Genomic DNA, 27,412 nt, shown 5'->3' with positions numbered 1-27,412 from the left:
TGGCTCACTGCAAGCTCTGTCTCCTGGGTTCATGCCATTCTCCTGCCTCAGCCTCTCAAGTAGCTGGGAATACAGGTGCCCGCCGACACGCCCAGCTAATTTTTTGTATTTTTTTTTTTTAATAGGGACGGGTTTCACCGTGTTAACCAGGATGGTCTCAATCTCCTGACCTCGTGATCCGCCCGCCTAGGCCTCCCAAAGTGCTGGGATTACAGGCGTGAGCCACCGCGCCCAGCCTATTTTTATTTTTTGTTTTTAGAGATGCGGTCTTGCCGTGTTGCCCAGGCTGGTCTTAAACTCCTGGCCTCAAGCAGTTCTCCCACCTCGGCCTTCCAAGGTGCTTAGGATTACAGGTGTGACCCACTGCACGCAGCCTGATTTTTTTTTTTTTTTAACATTAACTTTTTATTTCTGAGGTTATTTTCTCCCTCTAGTGGCTTACAGTTCTTATCAGGAGAGCTTACTCTTCTGCATAACAGGTGGTACTGTAACCCGCTGGCTGGCCTTCTGTGGTTTGGGTCATAAGGATATATTTCTAAGGCTTCTGGCTTCATGAGGACTAAATGTCAGGAACCACAGGTTGTCAAAGAAAAAGACTGACATTTAAGATCAGGTAGTCTTGGCATAGACCTATTTTCTGTTGTCAAAACAAAAGTAATATGAAAGATATGAGTATCTCAAGTCTTACCCATGAAAGTTTTGAGTAACCAAAGCAATAGCCTAGCCAGTTATTCACTGCTTCCATGCTTTGGAAGGCAAAAAATTAACATCTGTATATATTTTTAGTCTTATAAGTTGTGTTAAATAGAGTGCTTGTCTCTCAAAGTATTAAACAGGCAAAGATCCTTGGAAAACTCATAGTCTGAAGTAATATGAATTTTTTTTTTGTAGACAGAGTTTCGTTTTTGTTGCCCAGGCTGGAGTGCAATGGCGTGATCTCGGCTCACCACAACCTCTGCCTCCTGGGTTGAAGTGATTCTCCTGCCTCAGCCTCTGAGTAGCTAGGATTACAGGCCTGCGCCATGCCCGGCTAATTTTGTATTTTTAGTAGAGACGGAGTTTCTCCGTATTAGTCAGGCTGGTCTTGAACTGCCGACCTCAGGTGATCTGCCTGCCTTGGCCTCCCAAAGTGTTGGGATTATAGGTGTGAGTCACCATGCCCAGCTGATGAAATTTAATCCTGTAAGCTTGAGTGCTGGAGAAAGAAAGCCTGGGGCAGCTGGTTCCTTTATTATTCAGCATTGGTCCCTCCATCCCTTCTCCAGCTTACCTAAATTAAGCTCTTTGCCAGGGAAAGATGCTAATTGTCAGGTCAGCATAGCCACTTTTGGAGAAAAGGAATCTGAAGTATGAACAGTACAATGTTTAAGTTCAGGCTACTTTATAATGATAATAATTATTTTTTACAGATGGGGCCTTGATATTGCCCGGGCTGGAGTGCAGTGGCTATTCACAGGCGTGATCATAGCACATGACAGCCTCACACTCCTGGGCTCAAGCAATCCTCCTACCTCAGCCTCCTGAGTGGCTGGGACTACAGGCACATGCCAACATGCCCATCTTGGGCTACTTTATAATTACCTGAGAATGCCAGTCTCAAATTTCTAAAGTTGTAGGTGTTAACTATGAACACTCCTATAAATGATCCAAGAATATACCATCTCAAATCTGCTGCATTTTACTGCCAATATAAGGCCTACTTTCTTCCATGGCTAGCTGTCTTTAGCTATCCTAGCAGACATTCATATTAAGGACTCTCAAGTTTCCAGGCAACAGCTACACCAAGATTTCTGAAAAGCATGGACAGTACAGTTTGATAGGGGGAAAAATAAGATCAAAGCAGACTGGAATAAGCAGTAGGGACAGAAAAGTGCCTTAGAATAGTCCATTTCAATTCTGCTTTGCATCATGCCTAGGGCATAGATAAAGGGCACAGAGCTAGACTATTAAATGTCAGATTTTCCTGAGGGCATTTTGGTGACTAAATCCAGGGATTTAGACTCAGGTACCTTTCAGGAACACAAACCAGGGTAGTTGTTTAAAGCTTTCACTGCATATTAATGATTATGTTAGAGCCATGAACCCTTATTATAAAGTGAATTGGCTTTCTGGAAAATAAAGGCTGCAGTATAATTCAATATTGCATACAGTTATCTTTAGATTTTTAAAGATAATGGAAAAAGAGCTTCAATAACTCAAATGTAGTCCTCAGTAGTCCTCAGACAACCCCAAACCCTCATTTTGGCCAGCAGCCTAGAAAAGTATGAAGTTTGACCAGACTGATAAGGCGGTCTTTTTTTTTTTTTTTTTTTTTTTTTTTTTGAGACGGAGTCTCGCTCTGTCTCCGGGCTGGAGTGCAGTGGCCAGATCTCAGCTCACTGCAAGCTCCGCCTCCCGGTTTACGCCATTCTCCTGCCTCAGCCTCCCGAGTAGCTGGGACTACAGGCGCCCGCCACCTCGCCCAGCTAGTTTTTTGTATTTTTTTTTTTTTTTTTTTAGTAGAGACGGGGTTTCACCGGGTTAGCCAGGATGGTCTCGATCTCCTGACCTCGTGATCCGCCCGTCTCGGCCTCCCAAAGTGCCGGGATTACAGGCTTGAGCCACCGCGCCCGGCCTAAGGCGGTCTTAATAAATGAAGACTGCTTTAGAATAGGTGGTGAGAATTGGTGACGCTGGTTTATTCACCTGATTATGGATAGCTGAATGGAGGCTAAGACCATTTCGTTTGATATATGTTAGACATGGCCAAAGTATTCCCAACCTTTGTGCCACCTTGACATTTAAACCTAGCCTAAAGGATCTTGAGACCTACTTTATTCTTGAAGCAGTGTCTGTCAAGAATCTGAAGGCAATTGTGAGTCGAAGGGGAAGACAATCCTTTGGTAAGACAAAATAAGACAAATAGCTGAAGTTTGAGGAGAGGGAGAGCACAGTACCTTTTAGCCCAGTGATGTGAATCAACTTTCCATTCAAATTACTCAATTCCTGTCTTCCCACCATATGTTCTATGACTTTTCAGAGGTTTGGAAATTTTTGATGTCATAGTTAAGTCGTAGAGAAATAGCTCTCAATCCTGATTGTTCATGAGAATCACTGAGTAGTTTTAAAGTGACAGGTCCTTTGATCCCACTCCAAAACTACGGGATCAGAATCTTCAAGAATGGGCTCTGGCTAAATGTGGCTTTAAAAGAGTTCCACAGGTCTGGCACAGTGGCTCACACCTATAATTCTAGCACTTTGGGAGGCCGTGGTAGACAGATTGCTTGAGGCGAGAATTTTGAGACCAGCTTGGGTAACGTAGTGAGATCCCCATCTCTACAAAAAAATTTAAAAAATTATCCTGGTGTGGTGGTGTGTGCCTGTAGTCCCAGCTACGTGGGAGGCTGAGGCAGGAGAATCACTTGAGCCCGGGAGTTCATGATGCAGTGAGCTATCATGACACAATTGCACTCCATCCTGAGCATCAGAGTAAGACCCTGTCTCTATTAAAAAAAAAAAAAAAGAGTTCTACAAGGGATTCTACTTTGCAGCTAGGGCTACCAGGTTGTACTTTGGGAGTAATTAAATACCTTTAGAAGGGTTCCTCCAGCTTATGGGAGAAACTGCTGAATGATCTTCCCAATACGTTTCTCTAAAGACTACCAGTTGGCATAGTTAGTTCCATTAATTTTTTTTTTTTTTTGAGACGGAGTTTTGTTCTTGTTGCCCAAGCTGGGGTGCAATGGCATGATCTCAGCTCACTGCAACCTCTGCCTCCCGGATGCAAGTGATTCTCCTGCCTCAGCCTCCCGAGTAGCTGGGATTACAGGTGTGTGCCACCACACCCGGCTATTTTTTTGTATTTTTAGTAGAAATGGGGTTTCTCCATGCTAGCCAGCTGGTCTTGAACTCCTGACCTCAGGTAATCTGCCCACCTCGGTCTCCCAAAGTTCTGGGATTACAGGCATGAGCCACCGTATCTGGCAGAAAATTTTTTTTTGAGACAGGGTTTTGCTTTGTCTCTCAGACTGGAGTGCAATGGTGCAATCACAACTCACTGTAGCCTCAACCTCCTGGGCTCAAGCAATCTTCCTGCCACAGCCTCCCGAGTAGCTGGGACTACAGGTATGTGCCACCATGCCTGGCTAATTTTTGTATTTTTTGTAGGGATGGAGATTCACCATGTTGCCCAGGTTGGTCTTGAACTCCTGGGCTCAAGCCATCTGCCTGCCTCAGCCTCCCAAAGTGCTGGGGTTATAGGTGTGAGCCACTGTGCCTAGTTCCATTTTTAAACCTAGAGTTTTTCTTTATGAGTGTCAAATAGAATCCACAGAAAGTGACATAACAAGCTCACTACACACTCAAAGATCAAAATTTTACTTTACTGTTGACATTCCTAATCCAATGTAGCAGGTCTTGAACGAAACGTTTACATATGCCATATTATTTCATCAGTTCCACAATTGTATGAGGGATTACCACCATTTTATAGATTAGGAAACAACTCAGTGGTGATAGATAGCTAAAGTTACAAAGCTAGTAAGTTTTTAGCATTGTTAATATTAATCGAGGTAATACATGTCAGCTTGAGTGCTTATAGTACTTCAAATACTTTACATGTACAGAGTAAGTAACTAGTTTATAACTTTTAAAATACGCACAATAGTTCCGTGAAATAGGAAGTATTATCGATATCATCTTTATTTTACAGACAGGATAAATAGGATGTGAACTCAAGATATCTGGTTCCAGAACCTGGGCTCTTGGTCACTGAATCATAAGGCTCAGCCCACTGTACTCAACTACACTTGAGCCAAATTCTGTCTGATAACAAAGTGTAGGCTTTTCCCATATACCAAGTACAGGGGAATAAGTGTTTCCAGGTTTCAACAATCTTTTGGTTCAGCTGGCTAGGCAGTATTATATGAAATGGGCAGTTAAGGACAGCCTGATTTAGATATAAAGTATGTGGTATAGACCAAGTGTTGTGGGAGTTCGGCAAAACCTAGACTTGGGACTATTGAGCTAGATCCTGAAGATTGACTAGGATTTAGGATTTGGGTAAGCAAGAAGAAAAGCATGCGTAAGTGAAGTCAGAGAGGCAGACATGAACATAGCACATTCACAGCAGGCTGAGAAGATGGTTCCCACCAAGTTGGGGAGTATCTATTAAGGAGCAGAAAACAAGATTGGCTTGGGATGGAGAGTCTTCAACCACATTTTCAGGATAAAGACAAGAAATTCAAGCGAGGTGACTCTCAAAAATTACAAAAATTAGCCAGACGTGGTGGCCTGCACCTGAAGTCCCAGCTACTCAGGAGGCTGAAGTGAGAGGATCTCTTGAGCCTGGGAGGTCAAGGCTGCAGTGAGCCATGATAATGCCACTGCACTCCAGCCTGGGCAACAGAGTGAGAGCTTGTCTCAGGAAAAAAAAAAAAAGGAATGCAAGTGAGAAAGAGCTGATAGAGATAGAATTATACTAAGCTCACGAAGACTGGTGCCATGCTGCTGCTAAGCTTCCTAGATGTTGGCCTCTTATTGCTTGCTCCATATTCTCCTTGGTAAAGGTAAAAGACCAGTAGAAATCCTACAAATTGCTTTAGTAAAACCTGGGCTTCTTTGATAACAGCAGGTGATTCAAATCTTTATGACCAATATCACATTACCTCAGGCCCGCAGCTTTCTAGGGACCCAATTTAGTAAATAAAATGGAAGGCAGATTCTATATTCCTAAAATGCAAATTCTACCTTAGAGGTATTTGAAATTTCATGCATTAAGTGTTGCCATCTTGCTGCTTCTTTTTAAAATACATTCTCTTTGGAGCATGGATGTTAAGTTTCTTTTTAAAATTAAAAAACATTTAGATTCAGGGAATACACGTGTAGGTTTGTTACATGGGTATATTGTGTGATGCTGAGGTTTGGGCTTGTAATGAACCCATCACCCATGCCCAAGTAGTGAACATAGTACTCAAGTATATTTTTCTTTCTTGCCTTTTAAAATGTATTTATTTAGAGACAGAGTTTTGCTCTGTCGACCAGGCTGGAGTGCAGTGTTGAACTCCTGGGCTCAAGCAACCCTCCCACCTCAGCCTCCTGAGGAGCTGGGACTACAGGCATGTACCACTAACCCAGGCTATTTTATTGTATTTTATCTGCAGAGGGGTGGGGGAAGGTCTCGCAACGTTGCCCAGGCTGGTCTTGAACTCCTGGCTTCAAGCAATCCTTCCTCCTTTGCTTCCCAAAGTGCTGGGATTATAAGAATGAGCCACTTCACCTGGCCCCAACTTCTTAAGTAATAGTGCTGATCAGCCTTGTCTCTCTTCTCCCACTCCCTAGAATTTATTGAGACAGTGGGAACTCTGGATATGGAAAATGGGAATGATTGAAAACCCGAGAAAAGGAATTGGCAAGGTGGTGGAAATGAAGAGAACGCTTTTTGATTTATAATTTCTCCTAGGACCTTTTGCTTTGTGTCTTGAAAGAAAGTTGAAATGAGTTGAAAATTTCCTTGAGTTATGGAGTTAAGGCCTCATTGGAATGGCAAGAATATTTTAATGCTAAAATTCATTCAAGTCTCTAAGATTTAAGGGTGATTACTAATTTCCTCTTTTTAATCTTGATTAATTTGGTTCTTCTTCATGGGGCCTATTTCCTAATTTAGTCTTAATAATTCAACAAATAAACCAGAATAATTATTGAGTGACTACCGTGTCCAAGAGGTGTTGTTCTAGATCAGCGTTTTTCAGCATGGAATATTTGTAACAAAACCTCCTACAACAGTGCTTATATAAGTACAGACTTCTAGGCTGCACAACAGACTCACCTACCTATCAATGCTAATCTCAGAGGACAGGGATTAGTCTGTTTCTCAAGCACCCATAAATACCAGGGTACTAGAGCACTGGTTCTCAAACTTGAGTGTGCATTGGAATCACCTGGAGGGTTTATTAAAACACAGAGTGCCTGGACCCACCCCAGAATTTTGGATTCAGTGGTCTGGGACGGGTCCTAAGAATTTGCATCTCTAACAAGTTTCCAGGTGATGCTGATGCTGCTGGATCACATTTTGAGAATTGCCATGTACTTCTTGAGAATTACTATGTACTGTAGAAGTACAATGCACTGAAGTAGAGCATTGTGAGGAATATAAAAAAGTATTAGAGGCCGGGTGTGGTGGCTCATGCCTGTAATCCCAGCATTTTGGGAGGCTGTGGTGGGCGAATCATCTGAGGTCAGGAGTTCGAGAGCAGCCTGGCCAACACGGTGAAACCCCATGTCTACTAAAAATACAAAAATTAGCAAGGCGTGATGGCGGGCGCCTGTAACCCCAGCTACTCAAGAGACTGAGACTGGAGAATTGCTTGAATCCGGGAGGTGGGGGTTATAGTGAGCAGAGATCGCGCCATTGTACTCCAGCCTGGGCAATAAGAGCAGAACTCCGTCTCAAAAAAAGAAAAAAAAAGACAAAAAAAGGATTAGATATAATTCCTGTCATTAAGGAGCTTATGCTATAGTTGGGGGAGATACAACATACACTATAAAAATATAACAAGGAATATATATATTTGACAATATAAAATTTAATACAATATTTGACATTGATGGGGTCTTTAGGAGAAGATGGGATTTGATCTGGGTACTAAAAGATGATGAGGCCGAAGATTCATAGGCATCCTTGGATATAAAAGAGCGAAAATATAGAGGTGTACAGGGGTAGGGTGGTAGATACTTGTCTAGCATAAAGCTTTTTATTTATTTTTTTTATAGAAATGGGGTCTTGTTATGTTGCCCAGGCTGGTCTGGAACTCCTGAGCTCAAGGGTTCCTCCCACCTTGTCCTCCCAAAGTGCTGGGATTACAGGTATAAGCCACCATGCCCAGCCTGGTGTAGAGCTTTGTCTAGGATACCTATGGGGGCATAAGACCAAAAAGGTTGGTGCCAGTCTGTGAAGAGTCTTCAAAGCCTGTCCTTCTCCTCAGCTCCACCCACTTCATAGCCTTACCAAAAGTGCTGCACAGCCAGAAAGAGGAAGTCTCCCCTGCTGAGTGTGCAAGAGGAAGCACAAGAAGGCTCTAAGGGCCTGTGAGCCATAATGACTGATTTCACCCATGAGCCAATTGCAGAGGAAACAGAAGACCAACGCACCAACCACGCTGGGTCCCTCTGCCCAGAGGGTGTCACCACCTAAGCTGAAAGTGTTTGGGGAGATCAGACATTGCTGTCTGGTGCTCCTCTCTCTTAGTGGCCATCATGTCTTTGACATCTGCTTACCAGCATAAATTAGCAGAGAAGCTCACTATCTTGAATGATCGCGGTCAGGGGGTTCTCATCCGTATGTATAACATCAAGAAGGTAAGCATGAACAATGGGACCAGTCCTGATTATTCCAGCAATAATTGGGCAGGGAACCGTGAGGAGGCAGGTGCAGCAGTTAGACTCCCCCCTTTTTCCACTGCTTTTCCACTGACTATAATCTACATAATCACTCAGATTATATGGGCCCGCCAGTTCAGGAAGGCAGAAGTGGAGGCTTCTTTTCAAGGCTTCCCCTTTCTAGTTATGATTCTCACCCCCAGTGACGGCATCTGCTTTCCTCTGGGGATGGGGGTGAGGGTGGGGATGGGGAAACAATGGTTGTGTTCCGAGCGACTTGGATAAAGGTCTGGGGTCCAGCCTTCTGGGTTTTATTATTTATTGCTGATCCTCTACACTCTGAAGAGATCTAAAGCTGGGTCTCTGGCAAAAACTTGTCTATGGAAGTACTCCCCTAAAAGGAAAAAAAAAAAATAGATAATTAGATATTTAGATTAAACAGGGTAGGTGTCTTCTGAGATGCTCCTGGGGTAGTTCATGCTGCGGTGGTTGTGTGTGTGTGTGTGTGTGTGTGTGTGTGTTTGTGTATGTGTTTTAGAATAGGAACTGAGGAATTGAAAGAAGCTGGTGACAAGAGGTGGGCCAGGGGCTGGGCAAACCATAGAAAGTAAAGAGATAAAGACAGGGGTGTTTATGGGGAGTTCCTGGCATAGAAAATAGGGGACTTTGGGGGAGGGAGCTTTTGTGTCTTTTGTAATAAAACACATCACCAGGAACATGGTTTCTCTGTTGTCATGAATCCTGTAAATGCCCTTTGGGATAAGAGACTTACTCAGTGAACAAAACTGTGACACTGAATCTTGTACAAAGACTAACTCCCGAGCAGCTGCTTTTCTCGTTGCTTCCGGTTTCAGTTGAGGGGCGGGGAAACAGCTTCCTCTTTGTGCTGGGCCAACCAGACATTAAACTCTACCCATCAAGACAAAATGCCCAGGTTGTTATTAAGTTCTTACATACTTGGCTTAATGTCTTGGACTTTTTTCTTGACCTACTCTCATGCTTTTTATTATTTATTTATTTATTTATTTATTTATTTATTTATCGGAGTCTGGCTCTGTCACCCAGCCTGGAGTACAGTGACATGATCTTGGTTCAATTGCAACCTCCGCCTCCCGGGTTCAAGCGATTCTCCTGCCTCAGCCTCCCGAGTACATGGGACTACAGGCGTGTGCCACCACGCCCAGCTAATTTTTGTATTTTTAGTAGAGACAGGGTTTCACCATGTTGGCCAGGCTGGTCTCGAACTCCTGACCTTATGATCCGCCCGCCTCCGCCTCCCAGAGTGCTGAGTTTACAGGTGTGAGCCCCTGTGCCCAGCCTCTCATGCTTTTTAAATTGATTCCCAGGTTGCCTTTTCCTAAGACAGATTATGAGAATGAATGTTGCAAGAAGAGGTATGTTTCTGAGGAGGAGGAGGAGAAAGGGTTGAAATATAGTACGGTTTCTCTCTGCAGACTTGCTCAGACCCCAAATCCAAGCCACCTTTCCTACTGGAAAAGTCCATGGAACCATCTCTCAAGTATATCAACAAGAAATTTCCTAACATAGATGTCCGAAACAGCACGGTGAGAATTTGGTCCTTCTCTCCTTTCTCTCTACTTGAATGGCTGTAATTCTCCTCTTTTGATGCCTCTCTTCAAACTTGGCAGGGGATGGAGTAGTCTTTTTTTTTTTTTTTTTTGAGACAGAGTCTCGCTGTGTTGCCCAGGCTGGAGTGCGGTGGCACGATCTCGGCTCACTGCAAGCTCCGCCTGCCGGGTTCTCGCCATTCTCCTGCCTCAGCCTCCTGAGTAGCTGGGACTACAGGTGCCTGCCACCTCACCCGGCTAACTTTTTGTGATTTTTTTTTTATTAGAGACGGAATTTCACCGTGTCAGCCAGGATGGTCTCGATCTCCTGACCTCGTGATCCGCCCTCCTCGGCCTCCCAAAGTGCTGGGATTACAGGCGTGAGCCACCGCACCCGGCCGGAGTAGTCTTTTTTATTAATGCTTTTCCAAGGTTCAACCACAGAGCTTCAGGTTGTTGTAGAGCTTTAAGTCTCGAGAATTTTGAGATAAGATGGGATTCTTCCAGGGTAAGCTGGAGCAAACCATCACCCTCTTTCCTTTGCAAGATTCACGAGAAAACACTGTTTTTGTAGAAGACAGCTCTGTCAGCCCAGCAGGGTACAAGTATTTTATTGTTTCTGTTTCCCACTCGTTGTTTCTTTGCTGTTTGTCTTAGATTTATGCGTCTAACGGGATAGCTCTACTTTTCCCTTATTAAATGTTAACCCTAGATTTCTCACCCATCTTTGTAGCATCTTTGCATTCTGTTTCTTTTGACTTTGATATAAATAGTATATCTGTTCATCTGAAAGTGTCCTTAAAATTTCCTCTCATTTAGCCCTCTATATCTAGTCAGGATCACATGCAACCATTCTACCTAGATAGACAATCTCCTTTGTTTAAAGACCTTCAGATCATTGAAGAGTTTCTAACTTCCTCTGTCAGTATATTTCAACCCTCTTTCTTTTTCTTTTTCTTTTCTTTCTTTCTTTTTTCTTTTTCTTTTTTTTGATATGGAGTCTCGCTCTGTCACCCAGGCTGGAGTGCAGTAGTGCAGTTTCGGCTCACTGCAACCTCTGCTTCCTAGGTTCAAGCGATTCTTGTGCCTCAGCCTCTTGAGTAGCTGGGATTACAGGTGCCCGCCACCACGCCCAGCTAATTTTTGTATTTTTAGTAGAGATGGGGTTTCACCATGTTGGCCAGGCTGGTCTCGAACTCCTGACCTTATGATCCGCCCGCCTCCGCCTCCCAGAGTGCTGAGTTTACAGGTGTGAGCCCCTGTGCCCAGCCTCTCATGCTTTTTAAATTGATTCCCAGGTTGCCTTTTCCTAAGACAGATTATGAGAATGAATGTTGCAAGAAGAGGTATGTTTCTGAGGAGGAGGAGGAGAAAGGTTGAAATATAGTACGGTTTCTCTCTGCAGACTTGCTCAGACCCCAAATCCAAGCCACCTTTCCTACTGGAAAAGTCCATGGAACCATCTCTCAAGTATATCAACAAGAAATTTCCTAACATAGATGTCCGAAACAGCACGGTGAGAATTTGGTCCTTCTCTCCTTTCTCTCTACTTGAATGGCTGTAATTCTCCTCTTTTGATGCCTCTCTTCAAACTTGGCAGGGGATGGAGTAGTCTTTTTTTTTTTTTTTTTTGAGACAGAGTCTCGCTGTGTTGCCCAGGCTGGAGTGCGGTGGCACGATCTCGGCTCACTGCAAGCTCCGCCTGCCGGGTTCTCGCCATTCTCCTGCCTCAGCCTCCTGAGTAGCTGGGACTACAGGTGCCTGCCACCTCACCCGGCTAACTTTTTGTGATTTTTTTTTTATTAGAGACGGAATTTCACCGTGTCAGCCAGGATGGTCTCGATCTCCTGACCTCGTGATCCGCCCTCCTCGGCCTCCCAAAGTGCTGGGATTACAGGCGTGAGCCACCGCACCCGGCCGGAGTAGTCTTTTTTATTAATGCTTTTCCAAGGTTCAACCACAGAGCTTCAGGTTGTTGTAGAGCTTTAAGTCTCGAGAATTTTGAGATAAGATGGGATTCTTCCAGGGTAAGCTGGAGCAAACCATCACCCTCTTTCCTTTGCAAGATTCACGAGAAAACACTGTTTTTGTAGAAGACAGCTCTGTCAGCCCAGCAGGGTACAAGTATTTTATTGTTTCTGTTTCCCACTCGTTGTTTCTTTGCTGTTTGTCTTAGATTTATGCGTCTAACGGGATAGCTCTACTTTTCCCTTATTAAATGTTAACCCTAGATTTCTCACCCATCTTTGTAGCATCTTTGCATTCTGTTTCTTTTGACTTTGATATAAATAGTATATCTGTTCATCTGAAAGTGTCCTTAAAATTTCCTCTCATTTAGCCCTCTATATCTAGTCAGGATCACATGCAACCATTCTACCTAGATAGACAATCTCCTTTGTTTAAAGACCTTCAGATCATTGAAGAGTTTCTAACTTCCTCTGTCAGTATATTTCAACCCTCTTTCTTTTTCTTTTCTTTTCTTTCTTTCTTTTTCTTTTTCTTTTTTTTTGATATGGAGTCTCGCTCTGTCACCCAGGCTGGAGTGCAGTAGTGCAGTTTCGGCTCACTGCAACCTCTGCTTCCTAGGTTCAAGCGATTCTTGTGCCTCAGCCTCTTGAGTAGCTGGGATTACAGGTGCCCGCCACCACGCCCAGCTAATTTTTGTATTTTTAGTAGAGATGGGGTTTCACCATGTTGGCCAGGCTGGCCTTGAACTCCTGATCTCAGGTAATCTGCCTGCCTCAGCCTCCCAAAGTGCTGGGATTACAGGCATGAGCCACTGTGCCCGGCCTCAACCCTCTTTAAGAATGTTTTAGGTATAACCACTGTTCTTCTTGAGTTACTTGGATCAATTGTCTTCTTATTTTGCATTTTTTATATTGTTTTGTTTTGTGTTTCTCTCAGCAACATTTAGGACCAGTACATCGTGAAAAAGCCGAGATAATTAGATTCCTCACCAACTACTACCAGTCGTTTGTGGATGTTATGGAATTTCGGGTGAGCTCTCTTGAGCCCTTTCCAACATAGGCAAGGTCTTTCAGAGGCTATTCTTTCTTTAGATGTTCATGTATTTGCTTAAAACAAGTTCTTGAAAAAATGAGAGAGATGTACTGATATGGAAAGATATCTAAGTTATATTGTTAATGAAAGCAAATTTAGTATATGATAAAATAGTATATGATACATCACATTTCTATTTTAAAAGAGTATGTATATATGTATTTAGTAAATACCTAGGAAAGATCTGGAATATTTTACATTAAATTGTAAAAAATAACTACCTTTGGGGATTATGACTGGCTTCAATTTACTAAGCTATGCATGTTTTTTTCTATTTTAAAAATTGTGGGCAGGGCGCGGGGCTCAAGTCTGTAATCCCAGTACTTTGGAAGGCCGAGACGGGCGGATCACGAGGTCAGGAGATCGAGACTATCCTGGCTAACACGGTGAAACGCCGTCTCTACTAAAAAAATACAAAAAAACTAGCCGGGCGTGGTGGCGGGCGCCTGTAGTCCCAGTTACTCGGGAGGCTGAGGCAGGAGAATGGCGTGAACCCGGGAGGCGGAGCTTGCAGTGAGCTGAGATCCGGCCACTGCACTCCAGCCTGGGCGACAGGGCGAGACTCCCTCTCAAAAAAAAAAAACAAAAAAAAAGAAAGAAAAAATTGTGGTAAAATACACGTAATACAAAATTTATCATCTTAATCATTTTTAAGTATACAGTTCAGTGGTATTAAGTATATTAATAATGTTGTGCAACCATCTTTTCATCTTGTAAACCTGAAACTCTCTACCTTTTATACAATAATTCCCCATTTCCCTTTCTCTCCTGCCCCTTGCCATCACAATTCTACTTTGTTTCTGTGATTTTGACTATTCTAAGTACCTTATGTAAGTAGAATCATAAAGCATTTGTCTTTTTGTGACTGGCTTATTTCATTAGCATAATGTCCTTCAGGTTCATCCCTGTTGTAGCATATTGTAGAATTTCCTTTTTAAGCTAAATAATATTCCATTGTATGATTATACTACATTTTGCTTATCTGATCATATGTTGATGAACACTTAAGTTGCTTCCAAGTTTTAGCTATTGTAAATGATGCTGCTATGAACATGGGTGTACAAATATATCTTCAAAACCCTGCTTTCAATACTTTCAGTTGCACACACGGAAGTGGAAATGCTGGATCATATAATAATTCTATTATTAACTTTTTTTTTTTTTTGAGTTAGGGTCTCACTCTGTTGCCCAGGCTGGAGTATAGTGGTGCAATCACGGCTCACTGCTGCCTCGACCTCCTGGGCTCAGGTGATCCTCCCACCTCGGCTTCTTGAGTAGCTGGGGCTAAAGGCACATGCCACCACACCTGGCTAATTTTTTGTATTTTTTGTAGAGATGGGGTATCCCCATGTTGGCTAGGGCGGTCTCAAACTCCTGGGCTCAAGCTGTCCACCCACCTTGGCCTCCAAAGTCTGGACAGTGCTGGCCTATTTTTAACTTTTTTAGGAACTGCTATACTGTTTTCCATAGTGGCTGTACTGTTTTACATTCTCACCAACAGTGCATAAGGGCTATATTTCCTCCACATCCTCACCAACAATTGTTATTTCATTTTTTTGAGAGTAGCCATCCCAATGGGGTGTGAGGTATTATCTCATCTAAGTTTTTATTTGCATTTTTGCTAATAATTAGTGATAATGAGCATTTTTCATGGGCTTATTGGCCATTTATATATCTTCTTTGAAGAAATGTCTGTTTCATTCTTTGACCATTTTTGAATTGGATTTTGTGTGTGTGTTGAGATTTAGGAGTTCTCTATACAGGTTGAGTATTCCTTATAGAAAATTCTCGAGAACAGAAGTGTTTTGGATTTCGTGTGTTTTCAGATTTCAGAATATTTGCATTAAGCAGTTCAGCATCCCTAATCTCAAAGTCTGAAATTTGAAATGTTTCAATGAGCATTTCCTTTGAGTGTCATGTTGGTGCTCAACAGGTTTCAGATTTTGAAGCATTTTGGATTTTCAGGTTAGGAAAGCTCAATCTGTATAAGCTATATATCTTTGCATTATTTGAGCTTTAAAAATTTCAAGTATTCTTCCACAATATTTTATTACAAACCTACTGTAAAATTTCTAGAATAGTACAATGAGTATTGTTATACTCTTCTCCTGGATCTCCTAATTGTTAGTATTTTGCCACATTTTCTTATCCTTCTCTATTTTTTAATGAGCTATTTGAGTTAGCTGCATACATCATGACATTTCCTTTCCCAAATACTTAAGCATACATCTGCTAAGAGCAAGAATATTTTCTTACCCAACCCTAATATAATTATCGTACTCAGGAAATATAACATTATGGCTAGGTGCTGTGGCTCACGCCTGTAATCCCAACACTTTGGGAGGCTGACAGGGATGAATCGCTTGAGCCCAGGAGTTTGAGACCAGCCTGGGCAATATGGTGAAACTCCATCTACACCAAAAAAAAAAAAAAAAAAAATTAGCTGGGCGTGGTAGTGAGTGCCTGTAGTCCCAGCTGCTTAGGAAGCTGAGGCAGGAGAATTGCTTGAACCTGGGAGGTCAAAGTTGTAGTGAGCCATGATTGTGCCGTCGGCCACTGTACTCCAGCCTGGGTGACAGTGACACTTTGTCTCAAAAAAAAAAAAAGAAAGAAAGAAACAAAACCCCACCCAAACTAATATACAGCCTATATTCACATTTCTCCAATTGTCTCAAGGATAATACGTTGGATTTAGTTATGTCTCCTTCGTTTTTAATCTAGAATGATTTCCGGCCTTTGTCTCATATGACACTGACCCTTTTGAAGAGTCCAGGCTAGTTATTTTTGAGAATATCCTTCAATTTGAATTTGTTTTATTGTAACAGTTTTTGGTAGCAATACTACATGAATGATATTTTATTTGAATTTTAAACAATGAGCATGTATTATTTTTATAAACAAAAAATAAAAATTATTTAATATGATGTTTTTGAAAGAAAAATTGATAAGGTATTTTAAACATTTTAAAAATTAATGTAGTAATTTTACCTTCAGAAATTTGTCATAAGGAAACAGAATTTTTTCTTGGGGAAATAAAAAAGACATATGTATGAGAATATACTCCATTGCATTATTTATGATAATTACAATGTGATAATTGATATATCCAATAAATAAAGGTTTGGTTAAAAGTTTAGAGTATGTGCCCACAAATGAATATTCTGTAGCTGTTGAAGTATACGTATATATACACACACATATACATATATACACACACACGCATATATATATACACACACATATACGTATATATTTTTTCTTTTCTTTTTTTTTTTCCGAGGCGGAGTCTCACTCTGTTGCCCAGGCTGGAGTACAGTGGCGCAATCTCAGCTCACTTTTGCCTCTGCCTTCTGAGTCTCCTGCCTCAGCCTCCTGAGTAGCTGGGATTACAAGCACATGCCACCAAGCCTGGTTAATTTTTGTATTTTTAGTAGAGATGGGGGCGGGGGGTCTCACCATGTTGGCCAAGCTGGCCTCGAACTCCTGACCTCAAATGATCCACCTGCCTCGGCCTCCCAAAGTGCTGGGATTATAGGCATGAGCCACCGCACCCAGCCAATAATATATTTTTTATATGAATTTGTATAGAAAATGTTCATCTTACGTTGTTTAATGTAAAAGCAAATTGCAGTACAGTTTAAGACAGATGTAAGATGTCCCTAAAATGTATATTTGCATAGGTAAATATGCACATAAAGGAGATTGGAATTCCTGATCAGTGGGATTATAGTTTAAAAAAACAAATTAAAATTAAACTTGTCAGTATTTTCTAGTGTTTCTACAATAAACATGTATTATTTATGTATTCAAGAAATAATGCAAATTTTAGCCCTCTGAGCAACCCAAACTTGTGGTGGCGTTATAGTATTTTTTCAGATGATACAAGAATAATGTGTTCTGTGCCTACCCTAGGAAGCAAATCCAGGATATTCAGTAGATCACATAGTGAAGAGAAGTGAGGACAAGAAGGACTGTAATGTATGTATGAAGGAGGGTCAGGTCTGAGAGTATTCACTGCGGAATTGAGAGTAGTGGTTAGGAAGAGGGTAGGCGCTGGTGAAGGCAGTGGGAAGAATGTTGGAAGCACATAAAAAAGTCTCTTACTGAGAAAAGTTGAAGGGCAAAGGAGATTTTAGAACACTTGGTTGCTGCAGTTGTAAATAAAGTTCTGAGCCCAAGGTGTTTGGTATGGCTTGTTTAGGAAAGGAGGGGAAATAGGGACATGGAAGTATGATGCACTGTTAAGTAGGCACTGAATTAGACAGACTTGGTTTCAAATCTCAGCTTTACCACTTACAAACTGTATGACTTTAGATAAGAAACTCTTTAAATTCCAGTTTCCTTATCTATAAAATGGGAAAATAAGATTTACTAAGTGAGGCGTCTGTGAGAATTAAATGAGATAATGCATAGACAACATCTAGCTTGGTGTTTAGCATATAGTAAGGCAATAGACCAACACATGTTATTTCTGTTCCCTTCTGATTCTTGTCTTTAGAGAATAAGACCTGCTTAGTGACATTGGTCACGTGAGTGGCTGAAAGTGAATTTCAGCTATAGTCCACTGGAATTCGGTTGTAGGCTGAAGTTGTAGAAAGGCATTCCTAGCAAATGAGGAAGTATAGACCTAAACAGAGGTCATGTAGCATACAGGGAAAATCAAAAGCTCTGCGTTCAAATTCTAGTACCATTCCTTACTAGCTCTCTGGTCTTAGGCAAGTTTCTTAACTGCTCTTGTCCTTGGTTTCCTTATCTGTTAATTTAGACACAGTCTTTTTTGGGAAGATAAGTAAGAAACACTTTTCCTACAGATTTTAATAAATTTTGACAAATGTATATGCCTGTGTAACCACCACTACAAAGTATTTAATATTTCTATCACTCCAAAGGTTCCTTGTGCCTTTTTTTTTTTTCCTTCAGCCAACCCCTACCCTTCACTCCTGGCCCCAGGCAACCACTGGTCTACTTTCTAGAACAGACTTTTCTTTTCTAGCAGTTCAAATAAATGGAATCTATACAGCATGTATTCTTTTCTGTCTGGCTCCTTTCACTCAGCATAATGTTTCTGAGATTCGTCTATGTTGTTGCATGTATCACTGATTCAGTCCCCCTGCCCCCACTTTTTGTTTTTTTGAGACAGAGTTTCGCTCTTGTTGCCCAGGCTGGAGTGCAATGGCATGATCTTGGCTCACTGCAACCTCTGCCTCCCGGGTTGAAGGGAGTCTCCTGCCTCAGCCTCCCCAGTAGCTGGCATTACAGGAATGCACCACCACACCCGGCTAATTTTGTATTTTCAGTAGAGATGGGGTTTCTCCATGTTGGTCAGGCTGATCTCGAACTCCTGACCTCAGGTGATCCACCCACCTTGGCCTCCCAAAGTGCTGGGATTACAGGCATGAGCCACGGTGCCCGGCCTCAGTCCCACTTTTTGCTGAGAGCTATTCCATTGTATGGGTGCGATTTATCCATTTACCTGTTGATAGACATTTGGGTTGTTTCTAGTTTTTGGCCATTATGCGTAAGTTGCTGCAAACTTTCAAGTACAAATCTTTGTAGGGACATATTTTTCATTTCACTTGGGTAAATCTAGAAGTTGAATTGCTGAATCACATGGTAAGAGTATATTTAATTTTATAAGAAATCGCCAAACTTTTTTTCAGAGTTGTTCCATTTTATCCTCCCACCAGTAATATATGAGAGCTTCAGTTTCTCTATATTCTCATCAGCACTTGCTGTTATTAGACTTAAATTTTAGCTATTCCAGTGGGTGTGTCATGGTATCTTATTGTGGTTTAAATTTGTATTTCCCTAATGGCTAATATCATTGAGCATCTTTTCATGTGCTTATTTTATATATATAATATATATATATATATATTTTTTAGACAGTCTCGCTCTGTCACCCAGGCTGGAGTGCAGTGGCATGATCTCAGCTCATTGACACCTCTACCTCTCAGCTTACTGCAACCTCTGCCTCCCAGGCTCAAACAATTCTCATACCTCAGCCTCTTGAGTGGCTGTGATTACAGGCGTGTGCCACCACACCCAGCTAATTTTTTTTTTTTTTTTTGTAGTAGAGATGGGGTTTTGTCCTGTTGGCCAGGCTCTCTTGAACTGCTGGTCTCAAGTGATCCTCCTGCCTCAGCCTTCCAAAATGCTGGGATTACAGGTGTGAACCACCATACTTGGCTTCATATTTTTTTATGGTGTTAAGTGCCTGTTCAAATCTTTTCGCAACATATTAAAAAATGTGTGTATATATATATATTCCTTAATCTATCAATTTTACTTTTTTAGAAATGAAAGTACCAATATTCAGTGGATAAGGCTAGGAACTGGGAACAAAACGAATCAGTGGGAGAAAGGCTGAATGAATTGTGGTATACCATGGGCTATTATGCAGCTATGAAAAAGAATGCATTCGTGCTCTAGGAGATGACTCTGAGGACTTTTGGCAAGTAGGAGTGAATGAGCAAAGCAAACTGACAATCAGGGCATAATATTATCTCAATTTTGTAACACAAATAATGACCAAAAACCTGTCTCTCTCTCACTCTTTTTCCTTTTTTAATCTAATAGTATTATATAAATAGGGAGAACAATAAGAAATTATTATAAGAAAAATAATATCAGGTTGTTAAAGTGGTTTACTTGGGCGTTCTGCAGGATGGAGGGTGGGTGCTGATGTTGGGGGAAAGATGTGTCTGCAATAAAAGTGCATATTAATTTAGGTAAAATTATGTGTGAAAAGGAAAAGAATCCCTATCATACTAGAATGAGAGTTAAATGAAATATATGCAAGTTACTTAGTAAGTACCTCACACATAGTGAACCGTCAGTAAATAGAAACTCATGGAAAATTGGATACTATTCCCATCTGTTAATGATTAACTCCTGAGAACAGGAGATAGAATCCAGGAACAGATTCACTTTGTGGTTTGTCAATACAAATGGTTTGATTTTTGGCATTTTTGAAACTACCTATTACATAATCTACATTTTGCAACCTTTTTTAATTTGGAGGAATAGGACAGGGATGATAAGCTCAGGGAGAGCGTGTGTAATAAAATAGTTGTGCCTGTGGAAATGTAGGCATTTGGCAGTGTAGCTGATAGGGGCCCGCTGGTGGCTTACTAAGGAGGAACTTCCTCTCTCTTTTTTTTTTTTTTTTTTTGAGGCGGAGTCTCGCTCTGTCGCCCGGACTGGAGTGCAGTGGCCGGATCTCAGCTCACTGCAAGCTCCGCCTCCTGGGTTTACGCCATTCTCCTGCCTCAGCCTCCCGAGTAGCTGGGACTACAGGCGCCCGCCACCTCGCCCGGCTAGTTTTTGTATTTTTAGTAGAGACGGGGTTTCACCGTGTTAGCCAGGATGGTCTCGATCTCCTGACCTCGTGATCCGCCCGCCTCGGCCTCCCAAAGTGCTGGGATTACAGGCTTGAGCCACCGCGCCCGGCCATCCTCTCTCTTTTTGACAGTGACTTTCTTTTGTTACTTGGTGGCTTTCCAGGACCTCTAAGGAAGAGGTCCCTTTCGCTCAAGTTCTGGTAGTACGTCACCTTCTCTTTGATTTTTATTAATTCTTGTCTTCATTTCCACCCCCAGGATCATGTATATGAACTTCTCAACACCATTGATGCCTGCCAATGCCATTTTGATATCGTAAGATCCTTTGCAATCTCTTCTATCGTAGAGTCAAAGAAAAGGCCAGGTCTAGGTTGGGAGGTCTAGGTCTAGTCGCAGGATGGGGTGGGAAGGGACTGGAAGGATGGCTGTTTTGTTTCTTCCTTCTCAGGACTATAATTGTTTTGTAAAAAGTACTGAAGTGAAAATGTATTTACATGTTAAGCAGATCAGCAATGTGATTTAATTAATTAAAAATTACATAAAAACCTTCTTCACCTTTTCTATCTCCTAAAAGCTACGTTATTTCCTGGCCTCCTTGTATCTTTAGCTCACTTTTAGCCCCTGATTTTGTTCCAATTTTCTTATTCTTCTTTTCAATCCTGTCCGTTCCTACTTCTAAATAGATTCACTCAGAATCTGTTGAACACTGTCCAGAGTGGTTGGGGAAAGAAGGAGCTCCAGGCTAATTGGCCATGCTGTCCTTGGGTTCCTATGTATTTTCCTTGTAGAATCTCAACTTTGATTTCACTCGGAGTTACCTGGACTTGATTGTGACTTACACCTCGGTCATTTTACTTCTGTCACGGATTGAAGATCGACGGATACTCATTGGCATGTACAATTGTGCCCATGAGATGCTGCATGGGCATGGGTGAGTAAAGGGGATAATATTGTATAAAGAGTCTCACACATGGTGCTATGGTGTAGAGAGTCCATCATGCAAAGAAAATTGATGCCATGATTTCTTATATGAGAATCTCTAATCTACATTGACCCAGGCAAAATAAGGTATACTTTTACATATTCAGTTGACTCTGAAACAACGCAGGTTTGAACTACACGGGTCCACTTTATACATAGATTTTTTTCAACCAAACATGGATTGAAAATGTAGTGTTTGTGGGATGTGAAATCCACCTATACAGAGGGCTGATTTTTCAAATGGTGTGGGTTCCGCAGGACTGACTGCGGGACTTCAGTATGCATGGGATATTGGCATACGTGGGAGTCTTAGAACCAATCTCCCTGCCTATACTGAGAGACAACTGTGGTTAACTCTTGAATATCTGCTAGTGGATTATCCAATTTGCATCATCTCTGAACAATTTTTAATCCTGAACTCGCTTCTACTCTGATTTTCAGGTTATTACAAAAGGCAAAGAAAATTATTTTTAGTGTTGGTAGGAATAATACTAATGAGGTAAATCCATTAGAAGTAACTAATGCATGATAATACATTTGAAGCCACATATAAATGGATTGTGAATTGTCTGCAGTTCTGTCCCCCTCCATTAGTGCAAATATAAGTATTTAAGGGCTGAAAACATGAAAACTAGAGGAATCAGTGTGGGTCGTAGCACATCGTTCCATGATGATGTGCGTTCCCACGTGCCTACGTGGATACCTAGACACATGCCTTACCCGTTAGCTTTGGATATTTATATATCCTTTTGGGTTGTATAATGATTTGGATCTAGGCATATTACTTGATTTTGAACTAATTAACAGATTTATAGAATACCTATCATGTGTCCAACCCTATTTTTGGTGCTTATAAGGAAGAAAATTTCATGGACCTGCCCAAAATGAAATGGTTCTATTTAGCCATAGCTTAGTACACCTGAGCTTGGAGGGGGGTATCTTTATATGTAATTTACAGTTTAGTATGTATATCTTTGGAGGTGGTGGGGAGTGCCAGCCTATGCACATATCTTTATCCTACATGCAAACATAAGAGTTGTGCTTTCCTCTAGTGACCCCAGTTTTGCCCGTCTGGGTCAGATGGTCTTGGAGTATGACCACCCTCTGAAGAAGCTGACAGAAGAGTTTGGGCCTCACACAAAGGCAAGTTCCCTGAGAGTGCAGAATTCCTCAGGCGGAAGTACATTGTCCTCATCATTGCCGCTAAGGTTTCATTTGCTTTTCCCCACAGGCTGTGAGTGGAGCCCTCCTCTCTTTGCATTTCCTCTTTGTCCGAAGGAACCAGGGGGCTGAGCAGTGGCGCAGTGCCCAACTTCTCAGCCTCATCAGCAACCCCCCAGCCATGATTAACCCTGCCAATTCAGATACAGTGAGTGCCCTTTTCCTTTTGTTAGTGGAAGCATTCTCTTTGCCAAGGCCATCATCTCTGTAGAGGATACTTCTTTCCGGAAACATCAGGACTCAAAAATGCTTTAGTCTTCTTCTAGGATATGTCTCTAAGTTGAGCACTTCTTGTAGCTAAAAAAATCATGGTTGGTTTGGGGCTTTTGTTTGGATCAGGGTTAGTGGTTTAACAAAAGTGATCTATAAGCAGTTAGCCTGCCCATAGAAGGAATTTAGTAAATATTCATAGAGTGAATGAATGGATGTAAGAGTCATTAGGCACCTATTAAGCCTGGCAGCAACTTGATTTTAGGAATCAATTAACTTATTTTTATTTTTTTGAGACAGTGTCTTACTCTGTCACCCAGGCTGGAGTACACTGGCATGATCACTGCTTACTGCAGCCTCCACCTCCTGGGCTCAAGTGATCCTCCCACTTCAGCATCCTGAGTAGCTGGGACTACAGGTGTGTGCCACCATGGTTGGCTAATTTTGTTTATTTTTGTTTATTTTATTTAATTTTTATTTTTGAGACAGAGTCTCACTCTGTCACCCAGGCTGGAGTGCGGTAGCACGATCTTGGCTCACTGCAACCTCCCCATCCTGGTTCAAGTGATTCTCCTTGTCTCTGCCTCCCAAGTAGCTTGGACTACAGGCACACACCCCCACACCTGGCTAATTTTTTTTGGTGTGTGTGTCTTTAGTAGAGACAGGTTTTCACCACGTTGGCCAGGCTGATCTTGAACTCCTGACCTCAAGTGATCCGTGTGCCTTGGCCTCCCAAAGTGCTGGGATTACAGGCGTGAGCCACCGTGCCCAGCCTATTTATTTTTTTGTGGAGACGAGGTATCACTATATTGCACAGGCTGGTCTCGAACTCCTGGGCTCAAGTGATCCTCCTGCCTCAGCCTGCCAAAGTGCTGGGATTATATGTGTGAGCCACTGTGCCTGGCCAGGAATCAATTAATTAATAGATGTTTTTGTCTGATGACTGTGGGCTCAAAGTCCTTCCCTCAAAGAACTTATAGTCTGGTAGGGAATATATGCCATGTAGTCATAAAAATACAACTGATGGTACATAATTAGTGATAAGTGCCAAATGAGTGATTTACACTTTAAGCGGTAAAAGAATCCAAAGGATTAACCATCACAGGGAGAAATCATGAGGTTTTTGAGTCTTGCTCTCCTCATTTTATTGTTATTAAAAATATCTGAACTGTTGAAGATAAGTTATGTTAAACCTTTTGCTTGTTCTGACTTCCAGCCCAAGTTCCTCTTTCTTTTCTCAAGTGTATTGTTTTTCCCTCATTCCACTTCCAGTGCCTCATCACCTCCATTATTGGCAGGCTTCCCTGCTGTTGGTTTATCAATGTGCCCTAAACTAGTCTGGTAAAATAAAAGTTAGTTAAAAAAAAATTTTAGAGGCCGGACGCGGTGGCTCAAGCCTGTAATCCCAGCACTTTGGGAGGCCGAGACGGGCGGATCACTAGGTCAGGAGATCGAGACCATCCTGGCTAACCTGGTGAAACGCCGTCTCTACTAAAAAATACACAAAAAAACTAGCCGGGCGAGGTGGCGGGCGCCTGTAGTCCCAGCTACTCGGGAGGCTGAGGCAGGAGAATGGTGTAAACCCGGGAGGCGGAGCCTGCAGTGAGCTGAGATCCAGCCACTGCACTCCAGCCTGGGCGACAGAGTGAGACGCCCTCTCAAAAAAAAAAAAAAATTTGGAGACAGGGTTTTGCTCTGTTGCCTAGGCCGGAGTGCAGTGGTACAATCACAGCTCACTGCAGCCTTGACCTCCTGGGTTCAAGATATCCTCCTATCTCTGCCTCCTGCGTACCTAGGACTACAGGTGCACACCACCATGTCTGGCTAATTTTTCAATTTTTTGTAGAGACAAGGTTACACTGTGTTGCCCAGGCTGGTCTTGAACTCCTGGCCTCAAGCTATCCTCCTGCCCCTGCCTCCCAAAATGTTGAGATTAAAGGCGTTAGCCACCACCCCTGGCCAAAAGTTAGTTTTGATACTCAGATTCTAGCTTGTCCTTTCTCCTTTAGAGGAAGGCCAGGTTAAATAACTGATCATGTTTGCTTCTCTTCTCACAGATGGCCTGTGAGTATCTGTCTGTGGAAGTCATGGAGCGCTGGATCATCAGTAAGTTTAGTGGGATTAGGTGGGAGTGGATGAAGCAGCAAGTTACATGAAGAACAGGTTCTAAAAGTCTTCCTCTGCACTGTTTTCCCACCTACAGTTGGATTTCTTCTTTGTCATGGGTGCCTCAACTCCAACAGCCAGTGCCAGAAGCTGTGGAAGCTGTGTCTGCAGGGCTCCCTGTACATCACCCTCATCCGTGAGGATGTGCTGCAGGTGCACAAAGTCACCGAGGACCTGTTTAGCAGTTTGAAAGGGTGAGAAACATGAGAGCCAAACTGATCTTCCTTGAATAGTTTTTAGTCCCCCCAACATCCTTTTTCAGTCTCCACAAGTGTTCCCAGATACTGGTGGTAATGATTAATTCTAACTATTGAAGAAACATAGATTAAATACCTACTATTAGCTAAGTGCTTCACTGGGTTTTAGGGATACAATAATGAATAACATAACATGGAGGTTAAGAGCATAGACTCTGAAACCAGATTGCTTGGGTTTGAATTCAGGCTCTACCACTAGTTGTGTGGCCTTGGGCAAGTTGCTCAAATTTCCCATGCCATTACCTCAATTTCCTCATCTATAAAATGTGGATAACAGTAGTACCTCCCTATGGCCTACCTCATAGGGTTGTTATGAAGAATAAAAGAGTTATTATTTGTAAAGCAGGTAGAAAAGTTCCTGGTACATTGTAAGTGCTATGAGCTTGTTAAAGAAAAAAAAAAAAAAAAAGACAGTTTCTGCTCTCGAGGAATCTATAAATTGGTAGAAAATAAACAAATTGTTTGATAGAGTAAGAGATTATAATGTGTAAACAAAAGTACTGTGGAAGCATTTAGAAGGACACTTAAACTGGCCTTTCAGGATCTGGAAAAACCTGGAGACAGGTAGATCTGAAGGGCTAAACAGTTGAAGAGTGTGTGTGTGTGTGTGTGTGTGTGTGTGTGTGTATGTGTGAGTAATTGTGTGTGTGCACCTGCGCATTGGGTAGAAAGGTAGGGGAGCTGCTTGAGGCAAAGAAAGATATCGTAGGCAGAGAAACTATCAAGATTTTTGAGGCAACAAAGAGCATGGCAAGTTTTGAGAAGTTCATGTAGTTCAGTGCATGGGCAGCTGGGTTCTAAAAATGAAGATGTTGAGAGATGAATTTGGAGAAGTAAATTAGGAGGTTGTATGCTTTGCTATGGAGTTCGAATCCATCCCAAAGAGGATGGGGAGCTATTGAGTGATTTCAGACAGGGGAGTGACATGATCATATCTGCATTTTAGAAAAGATCATTCTGGCTGCATGGAAGAAAAGAAATTACATGGGCAAAACTAGAGGCAGAGATTAATTAAGTAAATTAGGAGGAATTGAGGATGATGTCAATGTTTCTGGCATGGATATCTGGCATTCCTTAAGATAAGAGAGCATGTGATAAAAGCAAGGGGAAAGATTGTGTGGTTAGTTTTAAACAGGTTGACTTTGAAGTGTTTGTGGGACACTGAAGATAGATGTGTTAGGCCTTCTACTTTATGATTCTGGAACTTGGGAGTGAGGTCTGGATTCCGATAAAGATTGGTGAGTTGGTAATCAAAGCAGGAGAGTAGTTGAGATTACTTAGGAGCACATGTGGAGTGAGAACAGAATGGGATAAACCTCTGTGAACGCTGATATTTAAAGGCCAGAGAAATCAGTTGGAGATATTGAAAAGAAGAGGGAAAAGAGAAGCCAACAAAGAAAATGTTCATTGGATTTGGCTATAAAGATGGTTTTAGTGCCCATCTTGTAAACAACTTGAGTGGTGAAGTTGAAAGCTGGGCTGCAGTGAGTTTAGGAGCAAGTGAGAGATGTAGAATTTAATAAACAACTCTTTCAAAGTTTGACTGTAAAGGGAAGAATAGAGAGAGGTAAAACCAGACGGAGTGGGATTAAGGAAAGGGTCAAAATACCAATATTTTTTTCTGGTTGCAAATAAAACATCCAGAAATGTAAAAAGTGCAAAGTGGAAGTTGACTACACTATCACCTCCCCTTGATGTTCATCCTCCAGATGTGTGTGTGTGTGTATGTGTGTGTGTATAAACACATAAAGGTGGTATGTATTTTCAACCTTATGAAAGTAATTTTTAAAAAGCAGTGGATCCACCCTCTACATTATGTTCTATGGTTTGCTTAAAAAAACTTACTATGTTTTGGATATCTTTGAATATCAGTCTATAGAGACTTATTATTTTTAACAGTTGAATACTATTACATTATGTGGTTTTAACATAATTTATTTACCCAATCCTCTACTGATGGATATTTAAACTGTTTCCATTTTAAAAAATCATTATAAACAATGCTATAATGAACATTCTTAGACATATATCTTTGTGAATCTGTGAATATTTTTTCTTTTCTTTTTTTTTTTTTGAAACTTGAGTTTTGCCCTTGTTGCCCAGGCTGGAATGCAATGGTGCCATCTCGGTTCACTGTAACCTCCACCTCCCAGGTTCAAGCATTTTTCCTGTTTCAGCCTCCCAAGTAGCTGGGATTACAGGCATGTGCCACCACTGGCTACTTTTTTGTATTTTTAGTAGAGACAGGGTT

The 27,412-nt window shown here is 41.8% G+C and overlaps 1 protein-coding gene and 1 long non-coding RNA gene across 7 annotated transcripts in view; one reads left to right on the top strand and one right to left on the bottom strand.

Annotated features, from left to right (window-relative positions):
• Positions 1 to 408: 408 nt before the first annotated feature.
• Positions 409 to 2,880, bottom strand: LOC117089989. Its single transcript, XR_004439834.1, has 2 exons — positions 2,813 to 2,880; positions 409 to 559 (listed from the first exon to the last, which is right to left on the bottom strand). It is a non-coding gene; the product is annotated as an uncharacterized LOC117089989 (long non-coding RNA).
• A 5,147-nt stretch (positions 2,881 to 8,027) lies between these two features.
• The window catches only part of NCKAP1L (NCK associated protein 1 like), a 47,898-nt gene continuing 28,513 nt past the window's right edge, over positions 8,028 to 27,412 (top strand). Inside the window, exons 1-9 of one of the 6 annotated variants that reach the window (XM_033221799.1) lie at positions 8,028 to 8,334; positions 9,810 to 9,920; positions 12,828 to 12,920; positions 20,585 to 20,641; positions 21,115 to 21,257; positions 22,360 to 22,450; positions 22,539 to 22,676; positions 24,796 to 24,844; positions 24,942 to 25,098. In XM_033221799.1, the coding sequence (XP_033077690.1) occupies positions 8,233 to 8,334; positions 9,810 to 9,920; positions 12,828 to 12,920; positions 20,585 to 20,641; positions 21,115 to 21,257; positions 22,360 to 22,450; positions 22,539 to 22,676; positions 24,796 to 24,844; positions 24,942 to 25,098 (941 nt within the window). In that variant the 5' untranslated portion in view covers positions 8,028 to 8,232. Of the gene's footprint in view, positions 8,335 to 9,809; positions 9,921 to 11,282; positions 11,440 to 12,827; positions 12,921 to 20,584; positions 20,642 to 21,114; positions 21,258 to 22,359; positions 22,451 to 22,538; positions 22,677 to 24,795; positions 24,845 to 24,941; positions 25,099 to 27,412 lie in introns of those variants that run through there. The other 5 variants (XM_033221797.1, XM_033221798.1, XM_033221800.1 and 2 more) reach the window with 5 other exon arrangements.

Source organism: Trachypithecus francoisi, unplaced genomic scaffold (genome assembly GCF_009764315.1).
Source record: "Trachypithecus francoisi isolate TF-2019V2 unplaced genomic scaffold, Tfra_2.0 Lachesis_group11, whole genome shotgun sequence".
In the NCBI taxonomy this organism is placed as follows: domain Eukaryota; kingdom Metazoa; phylum Chordata; class Mammalia; order Primates; family Cercopithecidae; genus Trachypithecus; species Trachypithecus francoisi.
This window is presented reverse-complemented; position numbering and strand designations above follow the sequence as displayed.